At 40.7% G+C, this 10,140-nt stretch overlaps 1 protein-coding gene across 1 annotated transcript; it reads right to left on the bottom strand.

The window, feature by feature from the left end:
- Nucleotides 1–4,992: 4,992 nt before the first annotated feature.
- Nucleotides 4,993–5,684, bottom strand: atoh1b (atonal bHLH transcription factor 1b). The gene has a single exon (XM_089016451.1). The coding sequence runs from the start codon at nt 5,659–5,661 to the stop codon at nt 5,116–5,118; it is 546 nt and encodes a 181-aa protein (XP_088872577.1). The 5' UTR covers nt 5,662–5,684; the 3' UTR covers nt 4,993–5,115.
- Nucleotides 5,685–10,140: the final 4,456 nt, after the last annotated feature.

The following is a 10,140-nucleotide window of genomic DNA, read 5'->3' as shown; positions in this document are numbered from 1 at the left end:
TTACACTGCATTGAATGTTTATGTCGTTCTACATCTCAATATCCTGTGGGTCCTGGAATTCGAGTGACAATGACAAAAACCCTGGCACTGGACCAGAATGGACACATTTTTTGCACATGTCTGGCATTGAATGAGTTAATGACATTTCTGTCCAATTTGCATTTTCTGGTTAAGTCCAACAGTGCTGAAGGTGAATGGGCACATTCCCCAAAGCCCGGATAATGTCAAAAATGACAGGATTCATTATGACCATGTAAAAAAAAAGGTCAGCAGTCTGAAATAGTGAACCTGTGTAGATGGTTGAGTCTGCCTTGGATCCTGGCGTGTCATCAAGTTCCCTGCTGTACGGAATGACACCGAGATAGAGCAAAAAAGACAAGGTCATCAGCTCCTCATTTGACGTGACCCCCCCCCCCCCCTCACCTGCAGAGCTTTCGACCAATTTGACACACCGGCTTGGCAGAAAACACTTGTAAGAGACTGGCAACGTTCTGAGCACACGATTGCTTTAGAGAGCCACTTTCCATTTGTCTCCCCCGATAAGCTATTAGTGGAGTAGAAAGAGCCACTTGTACGGTGACAGATAGCCAGTTAGCATCATTAGCTTTATTAGAGTTTCACTCTTTATTTTGCTTTCTTGTACAGTGAGACCTCAACTTACGAATTAATTGGTTCCCAGACAAAGTGTGTAAGGCGAAAAGTGTGTATCTCAAAAGAAAATTCCCATAGGAATCCATTAAAATGGGAATAATCCGTTCCCGGGTTTCCAAAAAATATACTTTTCAACTAAATAAGCCTTAAAACTACACACAACATACCTTATTCTATGTATAATAAATGTGCTATTGTATTGTAATGAAAGAAATACACTGCATTGTATCATAAAGTCACTTTATTTACATTTGTGATGGTCATTTAGGGCTTGATGGAATGGCGTTGGAGGTCAAAGGGAATTGCTGTTTGGAAAGAGAGGCACATTACATGACGAATGTAATTAAAGAAATAAAGTGCTGTAAAATAAAGTTTTATTGACCTTTTTTATTGTCGTTGATGGCTTATGGAAGGAGAGTCACCTTCCATAAGGACTGTTGGTAACTTAACCTCTGGTGCTGTTCGGTCGTGTGTTTTCGCCAAAGATCACTCCGCCAGCCGTGGTGGGTGTGTATTATGAAAATAGTGCTTATTATAAGGTTTAATTTTCATAAATTTGACGTTTGTAAGACAAAAAGTTTGTAAGTTGAGGTGTTTGTAAGTTGAGGTCTCACTGTACTTGGAGTGTGCTTCTTGTGTGTGTACCTGGACAACAAATGTACATGAATTAGCTTCACAAGTGGGGTCCAATTAAAAAAAAGCATCAAAAATGTTATCTTGGCACTGTATTAATTCAAATGTTTGTTGTTTCACCTTTTACAGTGAAGAGAACAGTGTCCTAGTGATGTGTCATTTGCAAACGAGCCGTTTCTTAGAGCCGGATCTCTGAAGTGAACGATGAGAGCCGCTTCCTAACAAGGAGCCGGAATTTGGGAGCTGACTTTTTTTCCCTCTATTCCCTGCCCCCAGTCTTTGGTTAAAGCCGCGCGCAATTGGTCGTTATCCGATGTAGAGGAGGAAGGGGAGAATTATAGACGCACACAGCAGTGAGGAGAAGGATGATTAGACAAATGTTATGCTGTTATTATGATTCAATTATATTATTTTTTACTAGTTGGTATGATTGGCATTATTAATATGAAAAGCAAATTAGTGACAGCTGATCATCAGACCAGAATAACCACAGGGAAAGTGGAAGTTAGTGGATGCCTTTGCACATATAAATCAACCCATATAAACAAAAATATTTGATCTCGTGTATTTTTTTACAGGAGTAATTCGTTTTTCACATAATTTTACATGATTTTTGGTAGTTAATTAAATTAACCAACAAGAAAAAAAACAAACCAAGAAGCCATTTGGGAGCCAAAAGAGCCCGGTTCTTTTAAGTGAGCCAAGCCAAAAGAACCGTCTCTCTGAAAAGAGCTGCAATTGCCATCACTACAGGGTGCATACGCTCCCTCAATTTAAGATTGTTCGAGTTACGACGTTACGGTTCATTTTTGCAGGTACAGTACAGGTACGTATGTCAAAATATGTTCGGACAGAGATGCAGAGAATTAGACTTTGTATTGCGCGCCTTTTTCCGGCCGAGATCGCTTGCGATTGGCTGCGTACTGTGCTTGACGCACACACACGCAAACATACACTTTGGAGGTTTCAAGCGCTGGATGTTTACGCGACGGACACCAAGGATGACCAATCAGCGACTGGCTATGCTGAAATGTTGCTAAGGAGTTCAGGCCCGGAACCGCGGAGCTCGTTTACGATTGGATGCGTAGCGTATGTGGGCGGGCAGTAAATCCCTATTCCCAGTTGACGCGACTACAAGGTGGCGCCGAGTTTGCTTACGATTGGCTGTTTTAAGTATGTGGGCGGGGATGATATCCTCTTCCCTGTTGATGCGAGGACAAGGTGAGCGCCGAGCTTGCTTACGATTGGCTGTTTAAAGTATGTGGGCGGGGATAAATCACTGTTCCCAGTTGACGCTATGAGGAGGACAACAAGTAATGGCGGCAGCTTCGGTAATGGCTTACTGAAGACCCAAGTATATACTGTATGTCGTCATACTACAGTAGGTGTGAATTTATTTTACAACTGAAAGAGCGTCTGTGTTATATACTTCCCTGTTAAGTGTTTGACTTAAACATACCGTATTTATTTGAGTACATTCCATAAAAAATTTAGCACTGAAGCAATTTACGATCAAATTCACCTGACGAACGACCACTTGGAACGTATCTCGTTCGTAAGGTGGAGAGCGTCTTTACTTGAGTTGAAATGGACACCACGGGAGTCATTTTAAATCAGTTGAACCATAAACTTGAAAAGAAACATTTAGTAGAGTAATCCCAATACTCAATTCAGTGGGTTCTTTTAAGAAACAGTGACCACAAGTGTTGAGCGATGTAAATTGTTCTTTTTGTTTGTTTGCAAGTAGAATGACACTGCCTCCTCGTCGCAGTTGTAGAATTGATTTTAAAATGCTGCTACTGATTGATAAATCACTGAATGTTTTACACTGAATGCTTATTCAACGTAAAAGTCAATGGCGGGCTGTGCATGTCACATCTTAGGCCTTCAGTAGTGCTACGTCTGAATCAATCAGCTGCGAGTGGTGTCCACTAGATGGTGCCATTGGCGAGAAAATAACTTGCTACTTGTTATTAAACTGTAAAAAAAAATATGATGAACGTGTGTATTCATGATAACCTCATACAATTGCAATATTATTTGCTATTTTCGCTAGCTTCGGAGTTGTCCAACATTTCTGAATGATGTCCATCTATTCTCAAAAAGTCCTTCTTGGCAATTACTTTAACGGTATATCTGCACACACGCACACATAGACAATTGGTTATACTTTTTTTTTTAATGAAGTACAGTGATACCTCGGTTTACGAACTCCTTGGCTTCCAAACTTTTCGGTTTACGAACGTTAAATGTATGTACATTTTACCTTGGCATACAAACTTTTTTCGGGATACACACGGAACTGCCTCAATGAGTGATGTGTCGTTGCCGAATGAGCCCATTCTTCTCGCAACAAAATGGCAGCCAAGTGTTTTTTTGTCGTCTATTCCCCGCCCTCAGTCTTCGGTTACAGCCACGTGATTGGTCAAGAACGCAGCAGTGAGGGGAGGTGGTTTAAACAATAATGAGACAGGCAGATGACAGTGAGAGAGTTTCAACTTTGATAGTGCAAAGGCAGAGTGTAGACTGCAAGGTTAAAATATCCCATCAATCAGGCTCCACAAATAACCCGCACAAGCCATCTGTACACTTGATGCAAAAAGCTATCAACCCAGCTAAACAGAACACAATTGATGAGGAACTACATAAAATGATCACAGAGAAAGCACCTACAAGGGATCATTCCTCAAGATGGTGAAAGAAGAAGGCTACGTTCCTCATCAAGTTTAATGCTGATGAAAGCGGCCACTCCATTCCATCAAGCCATCAACGGCCATCACAAAGGTAAATAAAACAACTTTATTATATAGTACAGTTTATTTCTTTAAATATAATAGCATAGCACATTTATTATACATACAATAAGGTATATTTTGTGTAGTTTTAAGGATTGGAAAAATTAGAAAGTAGAAAATTATGTTTTGTGGGGAGCTGGGAACGGATTATTCTCATTTTAGTGGTTTCCAATGGGAAATACATTTTTGGGATACACACTTTTCGCCTTACACACTCTTTCTGGGAACCAATTAAGTTTGTAAACCAAGGTATCACTGTAATACATTTAATTACCGTATTTTCCAATGTAAAAAGTGCACAATGACAAAAACCTTGGCACTGGAGTGGACATATTTTTGCACATTGTCTGGCAGTGAATGAGTTAAAAAGAAGAAAACAAAGCAGTGACGATTCTTCCTGTTTTTTTCCACCCTCCTTAAAATCCAGTTTGTTACATTTTTATCATCAAGTGACATGTAAACATCGGTACAATCTTTGAAAATCTATGTAAGGAAATATACAATATAAAAAAAGCCATGTTCGTAGTTCACGACAATGAGATTAAAATCTTAGCGAAAGAACATAGATGGTTTGAAAGGGGAGTAAAAGAAGCGATTTTCATAAAACAACTAAATCCTTCATTAAACCGCTTTGGTGTGGTGAGGTTCAATTTGGATCGTTCATACAATAGCCTGCTTAGGCAACATAGGTTAGGCAACATTCGTAATGCTGATGAGGGGATACCGGAGGGAGTGGGGCAATCAAGCCAGTCGTTAGTCAGGAATGTAGGAACAATCGGTGGGGCCGCAGGGATTGGTCCTCTGCTCCCCCCAACCTGAGAGTAGGGACCCATCATAGCAGTGTCCGGCGCCGCTATGTCTGGACATTAGGGATATATATATATATATATGGGCCGATACTACCAGTAAGACTTTAGTTTCACCTGAAGAAGCATCTTGGATAAGAAGCGAAACATCCGACACCTTCAAAAAAAAAGTACAGATGACAGCTGAAGATACCTTTTCATCATGTTCATAGTACTTCCAGCGTGTCGATTTAACGCCCCCTACTTTGAGTTTCTTCCACGTCACTGAGATGAGAAGATTCTCCATCACTGCAGTGGCAGGAGATGCATTCATGCAGATCACTTTTCGGACTAGGTTCTAGTATGTCCCTCCGCTCTCTTCGCCGTTTCTCCTCCGGACTGTGGATGGAATTTCTCCTACAAGAACTTTTGTCCGCGACGGAGTCCGGTTGACGCTGGTTTACCACACCAGCCAGAAGCTCCGACAGCTCTGTGATATAAATCTGCGCCATTTGTAGCGTGTCATACTTGGATAGCTTTTTTTCATTCTCCAACGACGGAATGACGCTCCTCAGCTCGTCAAAGGCTTTGTTGAGTCCGTGCATCCTCCTCCTTTCTCGAGCGTTTGCCGCCACCCGCCGGTGTCTGTGCGGGCCGCCCATCTCGGCGCAAGCGACCTCTGTGTTCGGCGCTTCTGTCCTGCTGGAAAAGAGTCGCACGGCCTTGAGGGAAATCCAGTTTTTGTGGTGCTCGTCCGTATGCCGAGTCCAGAGGGGAAGTTCTGTTTTGGTGCTCATTGTGTCGTTGTCTGCACCGCGACATGCAGGGAACAATTTATACAACTTTGCTCCGTCTCAAGTGGCCTCCTACCTCCCCCCCCCCCCCACCCTAGTGTCACTGACTTCTGACAGGTCCACAGCAGCCAGCCCCCTCTGAGCGTGTCAAAGCAATTAAACAAAGCAAATTCTTCTTTTTTTTGTCAGCTATTGTGCATTGTAACTCAATCACACACCCTTATTATTAACTCCACGCAGAAGGTAGATGAGGGTATGAATAATTGATTTTTTGAGAAACCCCTCCCAACGTAATCGGTAATTGGTTGGCTAGCATTTAATCAATGGACAAACACACATGAAAGAACATTTCAGCTTCGTTTGGGATTGAAAAAAAAAGTTACAGTAAAGTCTCGTTATATCGATATCGGATATATCGATAGTCCCGGTTATATCGATACTATTTCTATGCACGCACGGAGAAAATTACATGCAAACAGGGTCGGATATATCGATAGTGCCGGTTATATCGATATTTTTTCGGACTCCCTTGAATATCGATATAACGAGACTTTACTGTATTTTCATTTTTGGAAGTTTATTTTTATGTATTAATGGAAAAAAAATGCCTTTTTTATCTATCTATCCATCCATTCAGCTAGCTAGCGAGTATCGGTCTTGCTTTCTTGCGCTTGAAAATACAGTAAAGTCTCGTTATATCGATATCGGTTATATCGATAGTACTGCTTATTACGATACTATTTCTGTGAACGCAAGGAGAAAATTTACATGCCGCGGGATCGGATATATCGATAGTCCGGTTATATCGATATTTTTTCCGACTCCCTTGAATATCGATATAACGAGACTTTACTGTGAAATGCATTATTATTATTATTATTATCTGGTAAAATTTCACTTTGAGAAAATGTATAGAAAACAGTGAATTTTTGACTTTATTGATAGTTCAAAGGCAGAGTGTAGACTGCAAGGTTAAAATATCCTATCAATCAGGCTCCACAAATAACCCGCACTAGCCATCTGTACAATTTGAAGAGAACATACAAGCAAGGGGACCAGCTATTAATGAAGTTTCTAGTGTGTCTGCCTGCATCTCTTGCTGTTGCAATATCACCATCATCAGTGACCATCACAAAGGTAAATAAAATGACTTTATTTTACAGTACAGTTTATTTCTTTAATTACAATACCATAGCCCATTTATTATACATACAATAAGGTACGTAGTGTGTCGTTTTAGGGCTTATTTAGTTGAAAATTATGTTTTATGGGGACATGGGAACGGATTATTCTCTTTTTAATGGTTTCCTATGTGAAATTAATATTTGGAAGAGACACTTCACCTTACCCCAGTGTTTTTCAACCTTTTTTTAAATGCTATAAAACGTTTGTCTGATGTCAGTTAGGAAACAAAAAAGTGACGTCGGTTGTCTTTTAAAGGAACTTTATCTAAAATGCTAACCCGCTACGCTAGTAGTAAACACCAGTAAGAAGACGTTAGTTGAATTGCCATAAGTCTGTCGGATCAGTTTGTGGAAAATAGATTTGGATGTATTTCTCATGCTAGTTAATTGCCCATTGAGGTGGGTTTGTCCTCAAACAAACTATAAACCTTATTTGCAGAAGAATAATAAAAGAAACAGGTGGAAGGCAAAGAGGCCAACCACACCTGTCTGTTGCAAAGCCAAGATAACTGATAAGTAAAGCCATTTATGGATCATTAAATATATCATACATACACCCATGGCATCCTGTACGGATGGAAATAAATAAAAACAACCCTCTTGATAATAATAATAATAATAATAATCATCATCATCATAATGATAGTGATAATAATAATAATAATGATGATAATAATAATAGTTGTATGTATTAAGTTGTATAAGAAAATAATCTGTTTTAAATTTAATAATAATAATAATAATAATAATAATAATAATAATAATACATTTCACTTATAAGCGCCTCTCAAAACTCTCAAGGTCACTTTACAGTCAAAGGATGAGTTTTTCTGTGGGTAAGCAGCGGCAGCCACATGCGCCAGCGTTCACTCAACCCGGAAGTAACTCAAAGAGATAGCTAGCTAGCTACCAATCGTTAGCCAACAGATACCCAGCTAGTTCGCCAGCCAGTTAGATAGTGAATAGCTAGATAGCCAGCCAGATAGCTAGCTAGCTAGCCAGCCACAGCTAAAGGTACACTTTTTATCACCTGGAAAGGTTAGACATTTTTTTATAGACTAACATTTTTTGTTAACCTCAATTCTACAATAATAAACTAATAATAATAATAGATAACCAATAGCTAGCTAGATAGCTGATTGCTCCTACATTCCTGATGAACGACTGGCCTATTTGCCCCACTCAAATAGGCCAGTCGTTAGTCAGGAATGTAGGAACAATCAGTGGGGCCACAGGGAGTGGTCCTCTGCTCCCCCCAACCTGAGAGTAGGGACCTATCATAGCTGTGTCCGGCACCGCCATGTCTGGACAGTAGGGATATATATATAAATAGGGCCGATACTACCAGTAAGACTTTAGTTCGCTGACGAAGCCTCTTGGATAGGAGGCGAAACGTCCGAAACCTTCAAATTTGTACAGATGACGGCTGAAGAAACCTTCTCATCAATCAGTCCAGTCGTTAGTCAGAACAATCAGTGGAGTTGCAGGGAGTAGTCCTCTGCTCCCCCCAACCTGAGAGTAGGGACCTATCATAGCTGTGTCCGGCGCCGCCATGTATGGACAGTAGGGATACATATATCGGGCCTAAACTACCAGTAAGACTTTAGTTTGCTGACGAAGTTTCTCGGATAAGAAGCGAAACATCCGACACCTTCAAATTTGTACAGATGACGGCTGAAGAAACCTTTTCATCGATGGACCACTCCTTACGCAGACGCAAATCATAGATAAAACACCAAAAGTCACATCTGCTGTCCCCTTTGGCACGTCAACACAAGACAAGTCGCCCACGTCTCCCATATGTCGCTCTCCGTGGCAACGCCGTACCCGGACTTTACAGTTAATGCCTCATTAGGTCATCAATAACAAGGGAGGAACCTCCTCAGCTCACAATACCAAACCTGTTTGCGCACTCCAACAAATTAAGCATCTCTGTTTCTCATCTGCTGTTTGGCGTGACAAGCATGAATGAGCACCAGTCGTGAAAATCACCGTGACCTGCCTTGGCGGGCCAGCAGTCAGATGAGTCCTGCTTTTCACTTGGCACACTCCATCCAGGGGTGTCCATTCATTCAATTTGGGGGTCTGCATGAATATTTCATTCTTTCAAGCCCCACTGGCGAAGCGACAGCCTGCAACCCTGCCTCACTGTCTTTTGAAAAAAAAAAAAAAAAAAACGCAGTCACACATCCCATCTGGTGCTGGGAGGTGTGAGGAACATTTTGAAGGTCAACGCCTCGTGACCTCCTGTAGGGAAGATACTGATGCCTCCCAGCAGGGACGAACCAGGGAAGCTGTCACTGTTTCAACTCTCAGAGGCGCTTAGAAATGAAATGTATTATTATTATTATTAATAATATTACCAGTGATCCATGCAGTACCAAAGCAGTGTGTATCCCAAAAATTAATTTCCCATAGGAAACCATTAAAATGAGAATAATCCGTTCCCAGGTCCCCATAAAACATACTTTCCTACTTTCTAATTTTCTAAGCCTTAAAACTGCACAAAATATACCTTATTTTATGTATTATAAGTGTGCTATGGTATTATAATGTAAGAAATAAACTGTACTATGAAATAATGTCATTTTTATTTGCCTTTGTGGTGGTCTTTGATGGCTTGAAGGAATGAAGTGGCCGGTTTCATCAGCATGAAACACTTGATGAGGAAGGTAGCCTTCTTTCGCCATCTTGAGGAATGATCCCTTGTAGGTGCTTTCTTTGTGATAATTTTACCTAGTTCCTCATCATGTGTTCTGTTTAGCTGGGTTGATAGCTTTTTGCATCAAGTGTACAGATGGCTTGTGTGGATTATTTGTGGAACCTGATTGATGGGAATTTTAACCTTGCAGTCTACACTCTGCCCTTGAACAGTGTTTGAAATAACGTCTGCCCGGGGGCCCAACTACACAACTTTTACATCAGGCGTACAACTTTCAAAACGTCTCGGCCGACAACTTCTTAAAAAAAAAAAAACATTTTTTTTTTTCAAATCAAACGTTTATTCAATGAAGCAAAAGCTACAAGCAAACCACTACAAGCCGTCTGGACTCCTCTTTATAAGCACCTTTCAAATCTTTCAAGTATATTTTACAGTCTCGGTATATCCGAAGCACGAAACAGGCTTCCGATTGGCTGCCGTGCCGAGTATGCAAATTGCCAAACGAATGTTTGTCTTCCAAACATTTATTTCCCATTGCCAAACGAATGTTTGTTTGGCAATTTGCATACTCTGCACGTCAGCCAATCAGAAGCCTGTTTCGTGCCATTATACCGTGACTGTAAAGTGTACTTGAGA

Source organism: Hippocampus bargibanti, linkage group LG02, assembly GCF_051943395.1.
Source record: "Hippocampus bargibanti isolate YZ-2025 linkage group LG02, ASM5194339v1, whole genome shotgun sequence".
NCBI classification, from domain to species: domain Eukaryota; kingdom Metazoa; phylum Chordata; class Actinopteri; order Syngnathiformes; family Syngnathidae; genus Hippocampus; species Hippocampus bargibanti.
The sequence above is the reverse complement of the archived record's forward strand: the minus strand, read 5'-3'. Positions and strand labels throughout refer to the sequence as shown.

Bases quoted from the DNA above. Each gene is read 5' to 3' on its own strand.
- atoh1b (XM_089016451.1), bottom strand. From the start codon at position 5,661: ATGAGCACCAAAACAGAACTTCCCCTCTGGACTCGGCATACGGACGAG.